At 32.3% G+C, this 24,049-nt stretch overlaps 1 protein-coding gene across 2 annotated transcripts in view; it reads right to left on the bottom strand.

Annotated features, from left to right (window-relative positions):
* Positions 1-24,049, bottom strand: part of VPS13A (vacuolar protein sorting 13 homolog A) — a 205,202-nt gene that overhangs the window by 39,398 nt on the left and 141,755 nt on the right. For both annotated transcript variants that reach the window (XM_081066231.1, XM_081066232.1), the window contains exons 49-61: positions 23,846-23,950; positions 23,583-23,729; positions 18,972-19,100; positions 18,436-18,569; positions 13,408-13,537; positions 10,621-10,853; positions 7,400-7,553; positions 6,748-6,894; positions 6,441-6,522; positions 5,456-5,525; positions 4,470-4,575; positions 1,874-1,987; positions 622-767 (exon numbers count right to left, since the gene is read on the bottom strand). In XM_081066231.1, the coding sequence (XP_080922357.1) occupies positions 622-767; positions 1,874-1,987; positions 4,470-4,575; positions 5,456-5,525; positions 6,441-6,522; positions 6,748-6,894; positions 7,400-7,553; positions 10,621-10,853; positions 13,408-13,537; positions 18,436-18,569; positions 18,972-19,100; positions 23,583-23,729; positions 23,846-23,950 (1,697 nt within the window). The remainder of the gene's footprint in view (positions 1-621; positions 768-1,873; positions 1,988-4,469; positions 4,576-5,455; positions 5,526-6,440; positions 6,523-6,747; positions 6,895-7,399; positions 7,554-10,620; positions 10,854-13,407; positions 13,538-18,435; positions 18,570-18,971; positions 19,101-23,582; positions 23,730-23,845; positions 23,951-24,049) is intronic.

Below are 24,049 nucleotides of genomic sequence, written 5' to 3'. Positions count from 1 at the left end.
CGGAAAATAAGCCCTAGCATGATTTTTCAGGAGGACATCCCTTGAACATAAGCCCTAATGCGTCTTTTGGAGCAAAACTTAATATAAGACCCGGTCTTATTTTCAGGGAAATACAGTAGGTGCTACCTGAAAAGGTCATTCTCATCTAAAGATTACACTCAGACTCTGAATCTCTTTGGTCTGATACTCTAATAGCTCCCGTATGACTCATATAAAAAAATGTAAATTCTTGACTGTAACATTTAAACTGATCCCTTCATTTCCCCTATCGAGAATTTTAGTCAGGACCCTATAGGCCTTGAAGCCCCATCTTTTAAGCACCACATCCTTTAAGCACCACACCTTTGGGCATAGCTTCTTAGGAATCCTTCCCTAACCCTGAAAGGCCTTATATGATATGTGCAAACATGCATGCCACGGTCCCTCTTTCTTAAGCAAATTATTTAATAACTAATCTGTTATTTAATAGTTAAGGGTTAACAGATATATGTTACTTGAATTATATTCCATTTAATAACAAAAACCATATTTTGCCTATGATCTGTAATGTAGTTTACACTTTTTCACTCATAAAATTTTTAAGTAAATATAAAATGGACTTTTCATCAATATTAAACATACTTAAAAACTACATCTTGTACATCTGTAAGAGTGGCACCAATACTCTTCAGCAAAAGATTTAAAGAACGAATTGCAACCAATCCTCCATGTTGTTCTGAATCTTTAGCTTCTTCTTTACCCGAACTCAGTGAAACACTTAAATGCAACTAAAGAAATAGAAATATTTAAATCACTATCTTCATATTGACAATTTTAATTTTTAAAATTCAATTTTATTTTAAACATCATGCCATAAATAAGATACCCAAGTTATCAGGATTATGCCAAAATTACTAAGTGGAAAATTAAAGAAATTTAAAATCTAATATAGCTCTTTTTAAATTTTAAATTCAACAACATAAGATGATATCATATTTTGATATATTTAGTTCAATCCAATTCTTTTGCTAAACCTAGGAAAATACTAGTTTTTAAACATTTTTAATAATAATCTAGAAGTTGAAGTTGTTGAAAATAATTTAAGTATCTCCAAAAGTGAATGTTTCAACTAATAGAATTAAGTTAGCAGGATGAAGCCACTTAAAAAGCACTTTTGTATGTATATACATATTATAGATGGTTGTACAATAATTATCTTCAAGTGTTATGTAAATAACTCAGAAACTTTGTGTTCAGACTTATATTCAGTTCCATTCAATCTTCAAATTTGAAATCAAGATTACTTTATAAATTAATTTAAAACTTACACACTATAGTAAATAATACTGTATAGCAGTATTATTTAAAAGTTGCTAAGAGTAAATATTAAGTTTTCATCAGAAGAAAAAAAATTTTTTTTAGAAAATTTTTTGTAATACTGTGTAGTGACAAATGATAACTAAACTTATTGTGATGATCATTTCTTAGTACATACAAATATCAAATCATTACATTGTACACCTCAAATAAATATGTTGTGTCAATTATAACTCAGTGAAAAAAAAACTTATACACACATCATACCCAAAATTTTGAAAACTGTCATTAAACACCTTAACAGAAAACTAAGGTAACATAAGGTCAAGACATAAATATATAAACATAAGCTGTAGGTGGCTTCACTATTCCCATATGGTGAAAATTATTATAAGAATAAACAAATACTTAAAAGGATTATTGCTTTATTTATTTATATTTGTAATTAGGAAGTTACCGAATTTATATACTATTAAAGAACACAATGTAAATACTATATCCACCCCCAACAGATTCAGTCAATTTGCTATTTACCTAGATTATCAAGGATAATAAAAATAACTTATTTTTCCCCTACCTTGAGAGGAGATATATGAAAGTATTCATAGAGACTGACTTGTGATGAATCTACTAATGAAACTGTTTTAAATTCTTCTTGGAAAGCTTCTGTATCTTTATGAAAAAGTTCAACCTATAAAGGAACATAAAATATTAAAAACTTAAGGGACCTAACTTCATGATGTATTGGAGCTAACAGCTCACACACTGCATTACACTCCCCTATAATATCCAGATCCAACATTATTCATGATTGGAAAGCTACTCCCTCCAAAGGAAACTGACATCTCTATTGTTAGGAAAGTTCTGTCTGTTACTCACAAACTGATTAAGTTTATCTTATATGTTTCTATTCAATCCATTATAAGCTTTTCTACATGTGAGCATAGATTTTATTCCAAAAGTCCACTAATATGATCCGTCAACACTTTTTAAGGAATATTTGGGGTGTGTGTGTGTGTGTGTGTGTGTTTTAAGTACAATCATTGTCCACTTGTAGCTTTTTGCTAAATGCCTTACCAACATCCCAGAGGCCGGGAATATAATAAAAAAGGGGGAAAGCACTGAAAATAATTTTGCATGAAGTGATTAGTGCTTTAATTCTTGATAATCAACATTACTTCTCTTCCAAACACTCACAAATCTAAGTTACTTCTGTGTTGAGAAATGGCCCAACATTCAAATTTTAACCTATTGATAAAAACATCAAAATGACAGACTTATTGAAAGTATACATAGAAACTGACTTCTGGGATGACAGTGTGAGGAGCTCTTTGGAACATCTTCCCAGTGAAACTGGTGAAAATTAAAACAACCCAAACATTTAAGGCCTCTCTATAAGTGGTACTAAGGGTATAAACAAATGAAACATCTATTTATAAAAATCAACAAAAATTTTCTAAGAAAAGTGAATCGGTGGCTTTTAATCAAGGACCATTCTCTCAATTTCCCCTCCCAGGTCAATAAGCCAGAATTCCACTGTAGACTGGTACATGCAAGAACACAGAGCTCCCTCTTTGCTCAGACTCCAACTGGAGGACTTTCTTCATGGGAGGCATAGGATATCAGCACTTCTCATGGTGATCCCAGCAACCACCTAATAAGGCTAAATAATAGGAAAGGGGGAAAATTTCTTCTTCTGCCCAGCCTTCCCTCCTGGAGCAAAGGTTCTACTTGGGTGTCACACCACTAAGAATACTAGGGTTCTGATCACCCTTGCTCCACTCCCAGCTCCAAAGCTCTGGTTCAGATTTTACCTGGGGGGGAAATGGGTTTTAAAACAGACAGTTCCTAAATCTCTTCTGAAAGAAACTGACTTCATTTACAACAGTGTGAAGAAGTTCAAGCCAGAGTTCTAAGAAATGGTGGATGTTATGGTGAAAGGCAACTGGGAGGAAAATCACTGATTCAATGAAGATGAAGATACCGGCTAAACTATAGGTCTGTGTGAGTTTTCATGAGCTCCGGGGAAAGAGACAACTTAGAGGAGTCCTTCTGGGCTCAGAATATCAAACTCTGATCTCCAGATCAATTCCTTCAAAGAAGTCCAAATTTGATTGGATTAGTCTATAGAGCAATTTGTGCCCTGAGGCATTTTTGAAAAACTAGCAATCAGCCAGCTACTAGCAATCAGCCAGCTACATATCCAGGAAGCTCAAGGAACTACAAGTGCAATAAATGCAAAGATGTTCACAAAACAAATATATAATATTAATAATGCTGAAAGTCAAAGATCGGGAAAAAAGTCTTTAAAAAGTGACTTATTACATACAAGGGGTCCCCAATAAGGTTAATATTTGACTTCTTGGCAAAAGCAAGGGAGAAGGAAGGTGGTAGGAATACATAGTCAAAGAGCTCAAAGGGGGAAAAAAACCTGTCAACCAAGAATCCTATATCCAGCATAGCTACTTTTCAAAATGAAGGGATACAAAGACATTCTCTGATTTGAAAAAACAGAGAATCTGTAGCTAGCAGGTCAACTTATAAGAAATACTAGCAGAAGTTCCTCAAACTGAAAAGCAAGTGATCTCAAATGGTAATTAGAATCCGAATCAAAAAACAAAAAGCACTGGTAAAGGTAATTATATAATTATAAAAGACAGTATCAATACTTAATCTTTTCCCTTTCTTAACTGTTTTAAAAAGCAATTAATTAAATAATAGATATATTGTTGGGCCTATGACAGACCCAGACTCTCTTATGAATATGAACACAGAAATCCTCACCAAAATTCTAGCAAACCAAATCCAGAAAAATATATTAAAAAATTATACACAAGATCAAGTATGATTTTCCCAGGTATAAAATCACATTTTCAGATTTTAGAAGATGAAAGCAACACAGGTTAAGGTAGTCTTTTTAAAGAGAGTTAGCAAATAGGAGGAAAGGTTTTAAGCCAGTAGTACGGAGAAGAAGATAATCAGCCATGTTCATATTACTGTTTTCCCTATTTTACTTTCTTTTACTTTCTACCAATGTACTCACCACAGCAGCATAATAAAAAATATACTCTTAAAATGAAGCAAATCATTTTAATACCTTTAAAATTTTATAGTATCAGTTTTCTTAGCCCTCCTCTTTCCCTAATCCCTCCCATCAGTTTTATTATTCTTACCTCCGTTTTTTCAGTTACTTCAGCTTGTGTCATAAGTTCTGCTAAAGCATAGACAAACCCAAGATCTAACCTGAGATCCATTTCTTGTATCAACACTTTGAAGTACCTATATTACAAAGTAGAAAACATTAAAGATCATCAATTAACTGTATTAAGAAAATCAGATGAGAAAAAAAACATTAGATAAATATTAGGAAAAATGATAAATAGTAGAATGCTAAAACTTAGAACTTTCTAGAGGAGTGAATGATAATAATCCAGTAAATGACAGGGCAACATTATTCATAACAGCAACAAACTCAAATATGAAAATGCCTATAGAGAGGAATCATTAAGTAAACTGTGGTATAAAGTCATAGAACAGAATATTATATATTAGTCATTATGAATAAACTGTAGCTACATACCACAAAATCAATACATTTTAGTAAAAAGTTTAAAGAAAAAAGCAAGTCATAGGAGTCTGTGTATAGGTTGAAAAACAATTTTTTTAATTAGAAAAAAAGGAAAATGAAGAAGCATAATGTTTAGACACACACATACAGTAAAACTAATTTAAAAAACAAGGGAATAAAGATATTGTTTATCTTAGTGATAGGATCGAGGAAACAAGAAATAGGGGAGTAATACAGATGTGGATGCTTCTTGGACTGGGTGACGACTGAATTTGAAAATACTATTTTCTTTCTTGTTTTGAAAACAATATGCAACAATTACAGAGAACTTAAGAAAGAAAACAAATAAACAAAAAAGTATAACAAAATACCCATAATTTAGAAATGACTGTTAATACCTAGGCATATTTTCATTCAGAGCCTTCTGATTCTCCAGGATTATGAAATAATTAATAGATTTTTCCTATGACCTTTATAACTTAATATTTTACACTTAAATATTTGACTCATTTGAAATTTATTTTTTAAAAGAGTACAATTAATTCACATACTTAAAACATTATGGAACAAATAATATATTAAGAAACTTACTTAATACGTGATATCTGGGAATGCCCTGCAGATCTCATGACAATACTGACATCTGTAAAGGGCTTCGGTGCTGTAAAGATTAATAAATATGATTAAACCTGTGATGCTTTAAACAAAACAAGCATTTTCTTGCAATTTAATATATATCAAATAGCCAATGAAATTATTTACTAAATCATAATTTTAATATTTGTAGTAGTGACAGTAATTTTACTATTAATGATAGCAATTTTAATATTTAAAATAGTAATTTTAATGTCAATTAAAATTATTAATATTTACACGATCTGTTACAATCTTAATTTCAGACTCCAGGATTGTTTTTTGAAATTATCTGTATTCACTTTAATGATAAGTAATCCTTTAAATTAGTTATTTTAAACTAGAAGCAAGACATTAGAATCATTAGGGAAACTTGTGAAAACACAGATTTCAGGATCTTGTCCCAGACTTCTAGGCTAGGTGAAAGGGCTTGGGCATGTACACTGGTCAAAAACCTAAGCAGATTATGAACACCCTCTTAGATAGTTTCAAGTCCATGGTACAGAGGTGGGGGTGGAAAGCCAAAGGAGAGGGGAGAGAAGTAGGGTAGTGAGAAAGGAAAAGAAACTGAGGGGAAGAGGGATAGCAAAGAAAGAAGAAGGTAAAGGGAAGAAGAGGACAGAAGAAAGGACTTGTCAGTCATTCTCATCTGGTGAAAATAGGACAGTTTCTGTGGTTAGAAAACACTCTGAATCTGAACTTCCTCACAATTTATTCAAAGGTCCCAGTAGCTTTAAATAAGGGGTTTACAAATTAGTACTTTTTTAAAGTTAACATGCCTTAAAATTTAAATATATATTTCTAATCAATCCTTTCTTTAGTATTCACTCAGAGTTTTGATGATGTTAGTTGAGTAGAACGGTTTCATTTCACATTTTTATAGTAAAATAGACCAAATAGCTAATATAACCACTTTTATGGCAATCTAAAACTACCAACAAACCTGAATCCAAGGCGACCGACTTGGGAGGTTTAATAGGATAAAACACAAATGGAAATATAGCACCATGTATCTGGTTTTGGATCTAAGAATGTTAAAGAAAAAAAAAAGTCAGTATACTCATATGTTAATTACAGAACCTGAGTGGAATAACAAGATTTAAGAAGTAGAAGGAATCAAAAATTATTGTCCCACATGGAAACTGAAGTGCTAAATAAAACAGACCATGGGAATACATGAGCCTACTGCTATGTTCCTTTAGCATATAATTGTTCCTTTAGAATATAAAAGACTGCTTTTTCATACTCACTTGTATTCTGTAAATTTGAATTCTAAATGATGATTGATGTGCAGATGTGTTATATTCCACTTTTAAAGCTGGAAGATAATTTCTTCGTATAGCTATTAGATGTGGTTGCAGAATTTTCATGTTACTACCACTAGGTGTGAAGCGAACCTGAAAAATATGCCATCCCCCCCCAAAAAAAAACACATGGTATTTCTCTTTATCCATAATAGATTAAAATTAGAAACTATACCAAAAAACTTAAAAAATATACATGAAAATAATAGGCTAAATATTTGATTAAGTTTAGATCGAGATCCTTATAGTCCATATCCACACAATTCACAAAAATATTCATACATTCCATATAGATTGGTTGTAATCACTTTTTTGTAAATTTATCAAAAATGTGATAAAAGATAAAATGATTTTTGAAATAAAATAATAAAACAACTATTGCCTTGTTAGCCAAAAAACAGACCATTAGCATTTCAAGAGAAAGTCTGCGTTTTTAATATTTAATACAGATAACTGTCCTTTTAAATTTTATATAAACTATGTATGATAGGATTCATTTTTTGTAAGGAAATCCAACTTTCCTTAAAAATTCACTAGTGATTAATGTAATTATAACAGATAAATATTAAACCTTCATGTTAGTACTTAAAAATATTACCGGAATGTTAGTGTCCAACTCAATAACCTTATCTTCTGAAGGTGAAGACTCAGTATATTCCTTAAATTCTTTCTCCAACATCTCAGTGTGCTTTACACTCATTGGCTTCCATCTTGCCTTCTTCTTGGGCTTTGTCTCCCAAACCACATCAGAACTTACATGTGAAAGCAAAAATCATTGGTACTAATTAATGCATGTTTTCATTTTAACTGGTTTGTTACATGAATTACAAAACCTTAGAAAAATTTGCAATGCCTTCAGTTACATGCAAGTACATTACAAATTTTAAAATATGAATTCATTTAATCAACACTTATTAAACTTCTATTTAGGCACTATTCTAGGTGTTAGGAATATTATCAGTGGACATCTCTGCCATTCTGTAACTTCTTTTAGCAGACGAGTGACAGACAATATATCGAGTGACAGACAATATATCGTAAATATAGTACATTAGCATATTTTAACATATTAGGAGGTGAAATGCTTTTGAAAAAAGAAAAAGTAGACCGGATAAGGTGGATTTAAAGTATTGGTATATGCAAAGTGGTGACGGCTGCAGTTAAAATAGAGTTGTCAGCAGGCAGTGGTGTCATAGAGAAGGTGAGATTTCAACAACCTTAAAGGAGATGAGTTACCCAGCAGACAACAGGAGAACATTTCAAGTAGAGGGACCAGCTAGGGCAAAGACTCCAAAGCAAAGCACCCTTGCAGTATATGAAGAAAAGCAAGAAGGCTGGCATACCAAGAACATGTTAAGAGTAGAAGATGAAGTAAGACAGATAGTGGGAGGCCAAATACTGGGAAAGCTTTGTGGGATAAAGACTTTGAGTTTTATTCTGAGATGAGGAACCACTGAAAGATTATGAGAAGACCAGTGACGTGACCTGACTTAAGCTTTGTTAGGAATACAATGTGTCGGAATGGGGGAAAAGAAAAAAGGGAATGATGGCCAGAAGCAGAAAAACTTGTTAGGAGTTTAATGTAGCAAGCCAGGAGAGAAAGGGTGATAGTTCTGCCTAGGGTGGTAAAAGTGAGGTAGTGAAAAGTGGTCAGATTCAATGTGCGTGCTGAAGGTAGAACCAGCACAAAACTTCTAGATGGATTAGATGTAGGGTGTGAGATAATCAAGATGATTTCAAAGGATGTAGTTGTCATTAACTCCATTGGGGAGGAAGGTTTTGGTAGGAGGAACTCGAGTTGGGTTTTAAGCATCTAAAGTTTAAGAAGTCTCTTAGACATCTGAGCAGAGATTTTGTGTAGGCAGCTGTATATACAAGACTGGAGCTCAGAACAAAAATCTGTCTGCAGATTATTTCTAGAAATTTTTGGCGTATATGTGGTTTTTGAAATCATAAAACTGAAACAGAGAACAGAATAGAGTATCAGGACACCCAGTATTAAGCAGTTGAGAAGATGACAAGGAACCAACAAATGAAACTGAGAATGCTGGGATAGAAAGAAAAACCAAGATGGTATATCTTGGAAGTCAAGTCAAAGAAACCATATCAAGGAGGGATCTGTGTTAAATGTTAGGAGCTTAGGCAACATGAGGACTGGTTATTGTACTCTAGACCTGGCAACACACAGGTCTCTGGTGATTTTGACAACACCAGTTTCATGATATGTTGAAAACAAAAGCCAGTTTGGAGTAGTTAAACAAAAAGTGGGTAAAAAACAATTGGAGACAGTGTACATGTCAAGCTCCTCTGTAATGGACAAAATTTTTGAGCAGTTTGGCTATAAAGGGAAGCAAAGAAATAGGAGGTAAAAGGGAAAGTAAGCTCAAGAGTTGCTGATTTTTTGGGGGGTTGAGAGAAATAACATTGATGGGAACAATCCAAAAAATAGCCAAAAACTGTTGACATAGGAGAAAGAAAGAATTGATAAATCAATGTCTCAAGAGGCAAAAGGGAATGGAATACAATGCAAAAGTAGAAAAATATGATTAAATAGGAGCACATATAATATAGCTATTATAACTTTGGGGAAGTATGTTGGCACAGTACATAGGTGAAAAATGCTGGTGAATAGGAAGTTAATATTGAGAGGAGAATCTTAGAAAATTCTCTCTTGATTGCTTCAATTTTCTCAGTGAAATGGGATGCAAGGCTGAGAAAGGGAATGGGGGTTTAAAAAGAGACAACGTGTGAAACAATAATCTAGGAGAGTGAATAGAACAAATATAATTCACTGAAAGATTGCTGAAAGAATTAAATACAGAATAAAAAAATCTATCCACATTTTAAAATTACTTCACTCTTTTGTTTAAGCATGTGTTATTTAATTTTATTTAAGTATTTTATTTGTTTATTTCTTCTAAAATTTATGTTCATTTAATAAACAGAAAGGTAGGGACCATGTATTATTCCTGCTTGCATTCAAATCATGGACATCATAGCATAGGACACAGCATATAACAAACAGGTTTAACAGGCTTAAAATCTGTTGTGTATTTGACTTTTTTTGTTTAAATAATGAATATATTTTTTGAGAATAAATATTTCTAGGAAAACAGTTTTCTTTCAAATGGCATGGATTCTAGATGAATTTACAGAGAAAACAAAATTAAATCTGTACTGTATACCTTTAATATATACATATATTTATTTAAGAATTCAAGTCAAATAGAAGATAAAACTACATTATCTTGGTTATACAGACTGGAATCCAGAAATACTCTCAAATTAGGCACTAATCTATATAACTAATTTTACTTTAAACATTTATGAACAGAAATAGGAAGTTTATAGGGGAAGAAAAGAGTTTTACTAGTGATGACTTATATGGGGAATGATAAATATAGGGCTACCTTAATAAGATCTTAAAGTGTCAAAATCAAATTAGAATTGTCTTTATTCCTTCAACAACTATTTATGGAGCATCTACAATGTAACCTGCACTGTGTAAGTGGCAATAAACAAATAAACATTTCCTTATGCCATGTTAAAGTATATGTTTTTCAAGTTGAATATTCTATATTCTAACTTTTTAGAGAGCTGAAAAATAAACATCATGAAGGATTTATAAATTTGATTTTTGATATATTTTCATCTCAAAGGGCAAAAAAAGTCTCACAAGCACCTTTAAATTAGCATTACCTTAGTATCAATGAACAGTCAAAACACATGTTAAACTAAATTATTTTAGATTTTACAATCACCATTCTTAATAATTAAGAATGGATCATTTCAATTTATCCAAATTTTAATTTGTCTAACCTTGTAATGCCAATATAGGCTACTTCTTGTTTTGTGTAATTATTGATGAGAGAAATTCCAACATCTTGTAATGCCAACACAATTTCTTGCTCTGCTAACTCTGCTTTTTCACTTTCATATGTCACTTTAAATACCTGTGGATCTTCAGTGAATAAAATAATGCGTTGTAAGCCTTCAAAGAATGAAACTAAATAAATAGTTTTTTTCCCCGAATTTATAGCTGTCATCATATCCTAAAAGAAAACCAAAAAAACATAAAAAATTAGTTTGGTCCCAACCAATATAAACCTAGATTTCATTTTTAAAAAAATGAGAATAGTAATGGCATCTCCTTCATAGGGACGAACAAACTAAATGAATTAATATTTGGGCAACATTTGAAAATTTACATAATTATAATCATTTGATGTCAGCATCCATCATTATTAAGTTATTAATCAGTAAGATATGTAAATTGTTGGTTGAACATTTTTATAAAATCTAATTAAATAGTCTTCCTTTGTGGGCTTATCAAATACACAAAGTATTATTTTTTTTCTCCTTTATTCTAAGACTAACCATAGTGTCAGGTGTTAAGTTGTTCAGTCAGAAATTCGTATTTCCTTACAGAGATGAAATAAAGGATTAAAAGTATCAGACACCTCAACTACATGCTCTACAAAACATGGATATTCACCATAGGTGAATAATTCTGCAGGAAGCCCTTCTATATAATCATTGTGCTGATAGCAGGGTCTTGAGGTTCAATAACAAGATAAATATAGTAAATTCTAATAATTAAATGCCAGCCAGGAATTTATAGTTAAGAAAATACTCTGATTAACAAGAAATTTTAATATATAGTACACATTCATGTTATAATCCACTGAAATTAAAAACTGGATTGTTACCATAAAATCATTACCTAGGAAAAATTATGTTACTTATAATACTTTCTAAAATAAAATATTAGCACTAAAATTACTTTGAGAAATAAGAAAACTTATTTTCAAGTATTTTGGAAGTCTTCCTAATATTTTGTAGTGGATTTCAGATTTATCTTTATAAAATTCAACTATCATTATGACATATATATGCAAAAATACTAAACAGATCAAATACAAGATTATTTTTATGTTAAAATCTTTTTTCTTGACTAAATCTAACAACCAGGAATAAAAAATATCAAAGTTAGGCCAATTATAGGTAGTCCTCTCAGATATTTTTTAAAAATGTACCTATTCTGGACTCCACAACAGCAACACTGGAATACAATAGGAAAATATCATCAATATGCTAAGAGAAAGTAACTCTGAACTAAGAATTCCTTATTCAGCAAAAATATCCTTCAGTGAAGAAAAGTATACAAAATAAAGATTCCTAAGGACGAATGAAAACTAAATTTCACCATCAACAGATTCACATTATTTATATGCATCATGATTGTCCATATAGAAAAATAAAAAACAAATAATCAATATTAAAACTATTTTTAGTGAATTTTCTGGATACAAAGTCAACACACAAAATGCCATTACATTCCTATATGCTAAGTTTAATTTTAAAAAGATATTTTGAGTTTCTGCTCTAGCAGTTGATGACTAGGTGGTCTTGCACCAACACTCTTGCTAAGAACAAAAGCTGGACTATATATATACATAAATATATGTATGTATGTGTATATATGTATATGTATATGCACGTATATGTACATCTGTGTATATACAAATGCAGGCTAAGATAGTGTGGCTTCATTGGTGAATTCTAGCAAACATTCAAGGAAGAAATCATACCAATCTTAAATTCTTTCAGATAATAGGAAAATCATAAGTATTCCCCAACATGTTTTAGAAGTCAGCATAACTTTAATATCAAAATCTGGTAAGAACATTCAATATAGGCATGTTTTGGACCAACTTTTCTCATGAATACAAGCAAAAGCTTAAAACATTAGAAAACCAATTCCAGAAATACAAGATTGTTCTAATATTAAAACCAACCACATAATTTATCCTCCCAATAATATAAAGTCCAAATATCATATAATCATCTCAATAGATAAAATAATGAAAAGCATAAAAATTGATACAAATTCAGTACTTACTCATTTATGCATCCATAGACACAAACAACATTTTTGCAAACTAAGTAGAAGGCAACTGCCTTAATGTTAGAGTATTTCCTTAAAAAAAAATACCTACAGTAAAGGTGTTTTTAATAATGGAATGTTCATTTCTCCTCTAAAAGGGGAGAGAAGCACTTGCCTATTGATAGGAAGAAATAATAACTAGTAGTAAGAAGAAATACAGTGGAATAGGGGTCAAATTAAGATGTATTTTGAAACAATAAGAAAATTTTAATCAAAATTTCTGAAAGCCATTTAAAAATGGTACTGGAAAATGTTTATGCATAACTTTATTAAAAAAATAAATCAACAATGGCTTGCGACCAGAAATATATTCTTTAGTTAGTAGATTCATAAATGCTCCTCACAGAAGTGAAAATGACCTAAGTAAGAAAACTGTCAATGAAGATCGTGTATGTTTTTGAGGTGACTGCTGGAAGCACCTCCTAAGCACAATTTACCTTTATGATGTAATGAAAACAAACGATGATGTGGACAAAATAAGACTACTTCTGATTTTAAACATTTTTGGTTAAGTTAAAGTTTGAATACTGCTTTTAAAATCTTTGGCAGTATTTTTAGAAGCATAGACTGAAAACCAGCAAGGCTGAAAGAGAATACCGTGTTTGAAAAAAAAAAAAAAAAGCTGCTGAGAACACCAAAATAATTAGCCCAGTACATACATCCTTTTGTGTTACTTCACCATGGTTTTCTCCACAAATCCACTTCAGTTTTCTAGAGCCCACAGGATCAGCCCATGTATAAAATACTGCTTTTCCAGGAGGGAGTGAATCTTCTATTTCAGTAAGAGAACTGACATAAACAGTAAAAATACACATTACATTAAGTGCAAGTATATGAATACATAAAGCATGCAAAATAATACTTCAATAATTCTGAGTCCATTAATTGAGATTTTGAGATAGTTTTAAGAGTAAACTGATTTTTTTCCTTATTCAATGGAAAAAAGTTTTTCTAAGAAAATGAGACTATTTCAAGGCAAATATTTGTCTTACTTAGGAAGTAAAGGTCTTCAGGTCTTTGAAACTACTTTGTCAACTTCTGTGTTAATAGAAATTAGTTATGGAAGAAAATTATTCCAATTACTTCATCTTTCTATACTAAATTTGAGAGAATTTAATTTAGTTGGTAACCTTTTCCTAAGTATTGGTTTTGGTCTGACAAAAACATTACAGTTAAATTACTTTTAAAAACCATAAGACATAGGATATAAATCTAAGAAATTCAATGAATTCACAAAATAATTCCCAGAATAAAAAAAAAAAAATTGGAGAAGTCACAAAGAATAAAATATAACTTTTCAGAGTTGAAGAAGTTGACTCTCTAGATTAAACGACTTTATTGGATATCAGACAAAATAACAGAATATTAATAAAATTAGTAAAATATTTAAATTTTAAGACTATAAGGGGAAACTGGCCTATAAACCTAGGAAAACCAGTTACCCACAAAGGAATAAAAATAAGACTGGTCTTATACTTTTGTATAATAATAAATGCTAGAAAACAATGTCTACACAATTTTGAGGAAAAAAGGTTATGACTTAAAATTTTATATCAAACTGTCATTAATTTGCAAGAGCAAGATATTTTCAAACAAGCAATAACAAGCATAACATATTATTCACAAATCCTTACTGAAAAACTAATGTAAAGGTTTTTTCCAACCAAGCCAGAGAAGACTCAAAATAAAAACTTAAGAACTGTAATGTAGAAAAATTAAGCAACTATACCAGCCAAATAGATCAACTTGTTAATATGTTATAAATCAACGCAAATGCAAAACTTGATTAAACATATTTTTGAAAAACTAACCATTTTCTATTAATCTGAGTAAAAAAAAATCCCGTTTTATTCTTAAGAAGCCAAGAATTTGGAAAGATGAAGAAAATGTGCAAGTATTCCAAAATTTTCATGGGTAAGTTAGCAAATACTGTTTCACTCTCAAAATTTGAAATGCATCAAAATCTTCAAGAACAAAAAAGTAATTATCTAGGACAGAAACAGAACGTCTATTTTCCAACTCATCGTGAGAAAAAGTAATCCGTATTACAAAAGTAATATAACAAGAAATCATAAATTATAAGTATTACAAATGGATGAAAGATCTTTATTAAACTATAAACAGATTCTAAGGTTATAAAATTGGCAATAAAATTCTCAACAATAGAGGAGTATTTAATTATAGGGATTCTAAAAGATGGAATATCATGCAATCGTTAAAAATTGTTTTTCAAGCAAATTTACATGCTCACAATAGCTACTAAAAACAAGAGATTCAGAAAGATAGCTAGCTAGATAGACAGAATGAGAAAATAGTACAAAAAGAATTGCATTAAAATTTGACAACGTTGGGATTCCAGGAATTAGTGTCCTATTCACAGTTTTTCTATAGAATTAAAAAAATTGACTACTTTTCTTATATCCAGAAAATAATTAACAACCATATCAACAACAACAAAAAAGCCAAGGGAAGGGAAAGCAGAGGAGAGAAAAGCCCTATATTCCTTTTATTTTTCATGAAAAAACTATCAAATATAGATATGTTGATCAGATAAAATAAAAACTAACCATAGTCCTCAGAATGTTAACTGTGTATGTGTGTACATGTCTTAAACTCATAAAAAGAGAATACAATGAGACAAATGCTTTAATAAGCAAAGGCAAAATCAAAAACTGGGTGTATAGATTAAGGTGGTAAGGAAGGGATCACATGGAAGTGGAGCTTTTCTAGAAGAAAGGAGCACCTACCTATAAAGGTAAACACGCATGGAAGGCCCTGGAGCATTCAGGGAACAAAGATTTCAGTTGGTCTTAAGTATTAAAAGTTACGGAACAGAAAATGTTTAGAAAGGTAGCATAGAAACGTTTTATTTGCAAAGAAATTGAAAGCCACTAAAGAACTTTAAACAGGAGAGACATATGATTATTAGCATTTTTGGAAACCTACCTCTAGTGGTAAATGAAGGATTTACTAAAGAAAGACTAGAGATACAGATCAAAAATCTACTCAAATAGATAAGACATGCTGGGAGCCTGAAATGACAGGAGAAATTAGACAAGTGGAGAAGATTTCTTTGTTCTTTTCTTTTTCCTGCTTCTTTCTTTTTCTATTTTTATTTATTTTGGTGGGTGAGAAGATTTTTTTTTTTAAAGAGTTTAACTAATTGGATAGTGTGGTGAGGTGGGAAAAATCTAGGATGATAGGGTATAGATGGCATTGCCATTCATGGAGAGAAAGATATAGGGGAGGAGTAGATTTTGCAGCACAAATCATGAAGTCAGCTTGGAATCACTTTAGGTTGCAGTGTGATATTTAGGAGTAGGTGGCAGCCTGAATGACACTCGAGACGTCTACAGTGAAGATTTGGGGATCACTGGCATATAGGACTCTGGATTCAATATTCTTTTAAACCAAAGTGTCAGGTTTTTATTTAATAACTACTACTTCAAATAATTCTAAACCTAAACACAGTGTTCCTTCTTACAGATTGTAAGACTGCAAATTTTTTAAATTTCCATTCAGATTGTCATTGTTTTACGTTTCAGAATTTCAACACAGCATCACATTCTAGTTACTCCCTTATCCCTTACTTTTACAGTTATAACAATGCAATAGATAAGATTTCTAAACACTTTACATCTGAATTGTAGTATAAAGAAACCTGCAAGCTCAAGGCCAAAGACTGAAAAGTCTCTAGTTAAGCTTTAGTCATGCTCAAACAGATGACAGAGAATTAAGCTACGATGCTCTACATCGTCCATGGTATACAAAAAAAATAAACTTAGCTCCTATGTATCAGCAATGTTACCAGATATGTATCACCTTCGAGAGAACCGAGAAAATTGCCACTCATTTTATGTAGGTCTTAATTCTGTGAAACCTGGCTGGAAATGATTACTTGAGATACATGGAATGAAGGGCCAATGAGAAATCATTTCTATTTGTTTCTATTAATCTATTATTTTTATAATACGTATAACTCATAAAAAAATAAGCTTTCTTCTTTCTTAACATCTTCCACAGATGAGAGAATTGATAGGCAAAGAGGAGTTCTAGGAATTTGCTAAGCCCAGCCTCAGGGTCCTTTTGACTCAATGTCTATTTAATTTTAACCAATGATCAGAAGTATACATTTAACAGAAGAAAAGCTTCAGTGCACTGATAAATATGGGCCCACTGACAAGTGACAGATGAAAACAAACTAAAAAAAGCAAACAAAATAAATTCAAGACAGCCTAGACCAATAAGTACAGGAACAGAAAGTTACATAAACTGTAGTACTAAGATAGGATACCACAGCAAATTGAAACAAATGATGTTACTAGTGGTCCTGAAATATCAAAATTTAAATATAGCCTTTAGAAAAGTTTAAAAATATAGCAATCCTTTCCCACACACCTCAGCAGGAAGAAGGCATCTACTGTTTGAAAAAAAAAAAAAGTGAAATTTCAGTATTTATATCATGTTCCTTAAAAATATGAAAAATTTCAAAAATAGACAAAATTCTTATGAAAAACTGATATCTTCCTCACAAGAGTCCACAATGATCAAGCTTTTGCCATATTTGTTTCAATTCTTCCATTTTTGTTTTTTTGAAGCACTTAAAAGTAAATTAAAAGAAGACACACAAATGGCCAACAGACATATGAGAAGATGCTCATCATCACTAAGCATAAGAGAAATGCAAATCAAAACCATAATGAGATTGTCACCTCACACCTGTTAGAATGGATATTATCAAAAAAACAAGAAAAGAAACAGTGTTGGCGAGGATGTAGAGAAAAGAGCAATCTTGTGAACTGCTGGTAGGAATATAAACTGATGCAGCCATTATGGAAAATAGTATGGAGGCTCCTCCAAAACATAATTCCACTTCTGGATATTTATCACAAAGAAAAACACAAACTCAAAAAGATGTACGCATTATCTACAATAGCCGCGATATAAAAACAACCCTAGTGGAACAATGGATATACAAAATGTACTTACTGTATGTATACAATGGAATATTATTAGACCATAAAAAAGAAGGAAAACATGTAATTTGTGACAACATGGATGGATCTTAGGGGCATTATGCTAAGTGAAATAAGTCACACAGAGAGACAACTACCATATTACGTAACTTATATGTGAAATCTAAAAACCAAAAAAAACAAACAAAACCCCAAACATATAATACAGATAACAGATAGCAGGGGGTGGGGAGTAGACAAAATGGATGAAGGTGGTCAAAAGGTACAAGTTTGAAGTTATAAAATAAATAAGTCATGGAGATGTAATATACAGCATGGTGATTATAGTTAATACTATGTTGTAATTTTTGCTAAGAGAGTAAATCTTAAAAGTTCTCATCACACAAAAAAGTATTATGTATGGTGATGGATGTCAACTAGACTTAAAGAAGCGATCATTTTGCAATATATACAAATATCAAATAATTGTGTTGTACATCTGAAACTAATACATTATATGTCAATTATATTGCAATTAAAAGAGTATAGATATCAAGTCAGTTTTATCCCTACATACTTCAGTATACATTTTTAAAAATGAGAACACTGTTTTTCATAGCCACAATGCCATCGTTCGTATTTATATCCTTAAGAAATCACCATAAAGTCAATGTCTCATCATCTTGACTTTGCTCAAATCAAGGGATACTATATTTGTTATAGTCGTCTCACCTTTGCTTGTATTCAACAATGTCATTCTTAGTGTGATTTATTAACAGGAATGTAGCTGCTCCATCATGATAATCTGAAAAAGTAATAACTGTAGAATGCTCAGCCAAATTAACTACTGCTATAATACCTCCAAGCTAGAAAAAAAGAAAAGAAAAATATATTCTCTAATGTGATCATTTTCCAAAGAATATTAACTAATGACATTTAATAATAAAATTATTCATAACATAATATTTTTTGATGATTTAGAACACAACTCAGGATTTTATACTGCATGTATGGGAAACCATGTTCTCTATAGTATACAGCTGGGTCAAATTCCAGATGTGGTATGGAGTAGGCACTCCAACTAACTTTTTACATAACAAATTGTTTTATGTTTCTGTTTCTTTTTAGTATTTCCCTTTACACAAAGAAATATTTGTTCATTTTTGGTGAAAGAAGAAAAAAAATCTTATAAAAGATAATTATTTGATACAAAATAAAATTCTAGTTAAGTAATACTAGCTTCTCTAAACACACAAAAAATTACTTACTTCATTATCCAGACGCAATAACATACAATTTTCTTGCTTGTTAAAATGTATCTTTTGGGGAGGGCCTTTACTTCCTTCAACTTGAATAAGAAGTTTATTCGAAGCATCCTCAGGCCAAAATGGAATACACTAAAACATATATTACATATATTTATTAAATAAACAACAGATTATATGATAAAGACCTTCATCATTTTAATAAACCCACCAGAGTAGATTGAAAATAAACTTAAAAAATGTCTCTTTCAACATTGCTCTGGTTATTAGGTTGCTTATCTAAATATATATAAACTGTCAAATTAGAGAGGTTTTAATGTAGTCCAGATAGAGAGAAGGGTTAAAAAATTATCAAGTAAGCTGAGCCCAGATCTGGGAAGCAAGTGATCAGTTTAAAACAAGGGTACATTCAGTTACTGAAATTCATAATCAGGTTTGGGCATCATCTGGTAATTAAGCAGCAAAGTACATACAAATGTCAAGTCAGGATATGTATTAAATCCGGAGTCATGGAAGTCAAATAAGAGTAAAAGTAAAAGTATTATCCAAAATTCAGAGTAAGAAATAGACTCAAAATCTTAAGAAACAACCTGGACATCAGCGATCTGGGTGGGAAACAAACTAAAAGAATAAGAGACAGTCAATGTACCTAGAAAAAAAAAACTGGACAACAGGAGCTAGAAAAAAAAAAGTAAAGCGCTAAACGAACAGGAATGGAGAAGCAAACTTGTCTGGAAGCTATTATGTAAACCGTGTCTTAGTGTGCTAGGGCCCATCAGACTGGTGACTTTGCGTATTTCAGTGAGACTGTTCATGTGTGATACCTATCACCATTTGACCCTAGAGTCGAGTACCTTACTTGTTCAAGTCAGTTTTACTCAACCATAAAAGGTAATTAATGGGACTAGACATGGGACATGGTTAAGGCTGTGAGAGGCAGAGAAGGTTCCCACTCAGGGCTTCTTGCAATCTCGCAGGAATGAACCTGGAAGAGTCAAAAGAGCACTAATCCAACTATATTTCTCATGAGTAAGTGAGAAGACAAAAAATGATGTGCTCTCTGAATATCCTCAAGCCTGTTTTCCAGTAGCCTTGCCTTAAAAATATATATTTTTATGTTTAGTAATATATGCTGTATCTTTTTAAAGTATATGTGCTCCACCTCTTGAGACTAGAGAAAGTATGAACGTACTTGTCTTTTGTAGTGGAAAATAGAGACATAGATAATTTTAACAAATCCACATAGGTAATAATCATGAGTAGGCATCTTAAAGTTGGCCACTATAAGCAAAAATTAAAATGTAAAAATCTAAACTAGCTAAAGTTATCTCAAAAAAAGCTGAAATTGAAAATAAAGGAAACAGAAAGTAAAATAAAAAAATAAGTTGTTGGGCTGGCCCGGTGGCTCAGGCGGTTAGAGCTCCATGCTCCTAACTCTGAAGGCTGCCGGTTCGATTCCCACATGGGCCAGTGGGCTCTCAACCACAAGGTTGCCGGTTCAACTCCTCGAGTCCCAAAAGGGCTGGTGGGCAGCACCCCCTGCAACTAAGATTGAACACGGCACCTTGAGCTGAGCTGCCGCTGAGCTCCCAGATGGCTCAGTTGGTTGGAGCCCGTCCTCTCAACCACAAGGTTGCTGGTTTGACTCCAGCAAGGGATGGTGGGCTGTGCCCCCTGCAACTAGAAAACAGCAACTGCACCTGGAGCTGAGCTGTGCCCTCCACAACTAAGACTGAAAGGACAACAACTTGACTTGGAAGAAAGGCCTGGAAGCACACACTGTTCCCCAATAAAGTCCTGTTCCCCTTCCCCAATAAAAAATCTTTAAAAAAAAATAAGTTGTTATGCAGTTGTAACTATAATTGATATAAACATAAACTAACTGTTGAAAGACAGCTCTGGATTAGCTCTTTTTTAAAAAAGATAAGACCAAACAATGTTATCTGCAATTGACAAATAAACCAAGATATAGAACTGTTGTAAATAAAAGTATGGAAAAAATACACCTAAAAAATATATAAAGCAAAACAAAGCTGGAGTTGTAATCTTTGTATTTAGATATATAGAGAGCTCTACATCTAACAAACCAAGATAGATTTAATGAGCACACATGGAAGGAACATTTGCAAAACTAAGTCATATACTCACTCAATAAATATTTATTAAGATCCTACTATGTTTAGTCACTATTCAAAACCCTCCTCCAGTTTTCCATTTCATTCAGAGCAAAAGCTAAAATCCTTGCAATGGCTCAGAATGTTTCGCGTCATTACCCTTTATCACAGTTACACCTTGTTCTCCATACTTTTCCCTCTTTCACCAATATTGGCCTCTTTTGCTATCCCTCAAACATGCCAAATATTTTCCCACTTTAGGGCACCTGCCTGCTTGATCCTTCTGTCTCTAAGTATTTTTCCATATATCTGCTCCTCTGAGTCCAGCTCCTGTCTAAAAAGCTATGTGTAATGTTTCAGATCAGACCAGCAATTTTACCTGGCAGGCCTCACAGGGAAAAGCTGTCCTCCCCATACCAGACTAGGTGCACAGCCAGCACACTGCAGTCTCAAGGACTCGGCTCTCACCTCCAGCCGTGCTTTTACACATATCAGCATTCCTACCTCATGCACCTTCATTCAGAGGCCTCCTTATCAGGGCCCTTGGCAGAGGCTTTCCTGAGGAACCTCTGCAAAACTTTATCAAGGAGAGAGGGGGGAATCTTGAATATACTTATTCTCTACTCTGACTCTCTGCTCAGTACTTTTCCACTCGTAGCCCTTGCCTTTATTCTGCCCCATCCCCCAGGTCCATAGAACTGTAAGAGCCTTTTGTTCAGGGCTCCCGAAAGGGACACAACCCTTATGTCTGTACTGATCCACGTGACTCCTGATCAATGCTGTTCCATAGGAATAATGCAACGGGGGAGTAGGTGCTTTCTCCAGTTTAGCTTCTTGCTTATACTATCACAGTAAGGAATTAAAGGCTTTACTGTTACATTCACTTTGGCTTGTTGTCTTATTCAGCTACTCCAGCACCTGGCAGCTTAGCTCCAGCTCAGCTGAGCTCCTCACAATTGCTACAGTTCACATTTCCTCCAACTGTGTTCAAATATATAACCTCAATGAGTCCTAGCCTTGACTACCTTCCGTAAAATTATAGCTCACCCTTTGCTCGTTAGAAATCTTAGAATCTCTTTGCCTTACTCCCATTTCCCCATTAGACATGTCACCTTTAAACACTATATATTTTCCTAATTGATTATGGTATTATTAATTTAATGTTTCTCTTCCATTCCACTGAAATATAAACTACATGAGGCCAGGGACTTGGCAGATGTATCGCAAGGCATATAAGAAGTACACAAAAAATATATGCTGAAAAAAATGAATTAATAGGCAGACTTGAAAAAGGGGGAACTTCTGGAAACAAATTACTCAAACTCAGTTGAAGCTAAATAGCAGTTTAGACATAGTAAAAATTTATCAAAGATATATGTGTAGAATTTATGCAAAATGTAGCAGAGTTATAAAGATGGAAAATGTAAAACAGACATTAGGAGACATGGAAAATAGACTATAAAGATCTACAATATGTCTGACTGAAGGCCCAGAGGGAGAAAATGGAAGAATGGAGAGACAATATTAAAGAGATAATAGCTGCAAATTTTACAGAAAGTGTGAATATATTAATCCACAGATCTAGCAATAAGGCATATCAAGCTTGATATAAAAAAGGAACCCACATGTACGTAAATAGTATGACTACAGAACATTAAGGAAAAAGAGAAGACTGTGAAGGCAGCTAAGAAGAAAGCATGCCTCCAAAGAATAACAGAATCACAACAGAATTTTCAACTAAAATGGGAGCCAGAAAACAGTGAAGTAAAATCTACAATGTGTTGAGAAAAAAAGAATTTATTATCAAGAAAAATTATCATAAAAGATAACAATAAAAACTTTTATGGATAAACACAGACTGATAGCATTTTCCTCCAAAGCCAGATCTAAAGGAAATTCTAAAGGATGTATTAATACATCAAGAATAATGATCCCAGAAGGATGGCTTAAAAGCAAGAAGGAATAATAAATAAAAATAACAAACAATTCTCTTATAATCTAACATACGTAGAATAAAATTTCTTTAAAAGTAAAATATTCTATCAACCGTTGGCAGTCCTTCAAAAAGCTCCTATCCAGAAGTCTAACAGCTAAAGACTTCTGTCACTACTCACTCATAAGTCACTACTGCCTACTTAAAATAACCGGCTAAATGTACATATTAAAGCATTCCTGACAGTTTCCCGGAGAGAATAAATCATTTCCTTCTCTTTCCTGCATTTATACCCTATCTAGTCTTTTACTGTTATAGTTGACTACCTTTAGTTAGTAATTGTTAAATGTCTACATCCCTTATCAAGCAATGTACTCCTAGATGGCAAGGTTCGGATTTTAATAATTAAGTATCTAGAGCTTAGTACAAATAATCAGTAAATGTTGATGGAAGTGAAACAAACTGTGGGGGTGGGGATGGAGAGTTAAAACATTAGTGATTTCAGTTATCTAACATCAAGAAAAATGAAAATCCAAAGAGGTACATTATTGAAAGTTATCTACCCACCTGCTCCAAATCAAGGGAGAGCCATTTATTATTTTTCTCTTCAGCCACTGATATACGATATTTACTTTTGTTTTCAATTATATAAAAAGGGGTAAATGTTACAATTCTGGTAATGTTAAAACTGCTGAGGTCTATAGTGACACCAACCTAAGGAAAAATATATTAACATATCAAAAACTTACATTATCATAACATCCTTATAAAAATTCAGTGGTTAATAAACATAGTTTAAAAGTTTTTTGATGGGCACAGAATGAACTCACTTGATATTCCAATGTTAGGCCTTTACATTTAACAGCTCCATGACTACCAACAGTATCAATTGAAAATTGGTCTGACAATTCACTGTCAGTTACCATAAGTTGAACCTAGGAAAAAAATACTTCAAATATATTACAATGTAGGTACCTTTAGAAATTCCTACCCAATTTGATATACTTTTTGCTTTATAGCATAACTAATATTAG

Source organism: Rhinolophus hipposideros, assembly GCF_964194185.1.
Source record: "Rhinolophus hipposideros genome assembly, chromosome: 11".
NCBI classification, from domain to species: domain Eukaryota; kingdom Metazoa; phylum Chordata; class Mammalia; order Chiroptera; family Rhinolophidae; genus Rhinolophus; species Rhinolophus hipposideros.
This window is presented reverse-complemented; position numbering and strand designations above follow the sequence as displayed.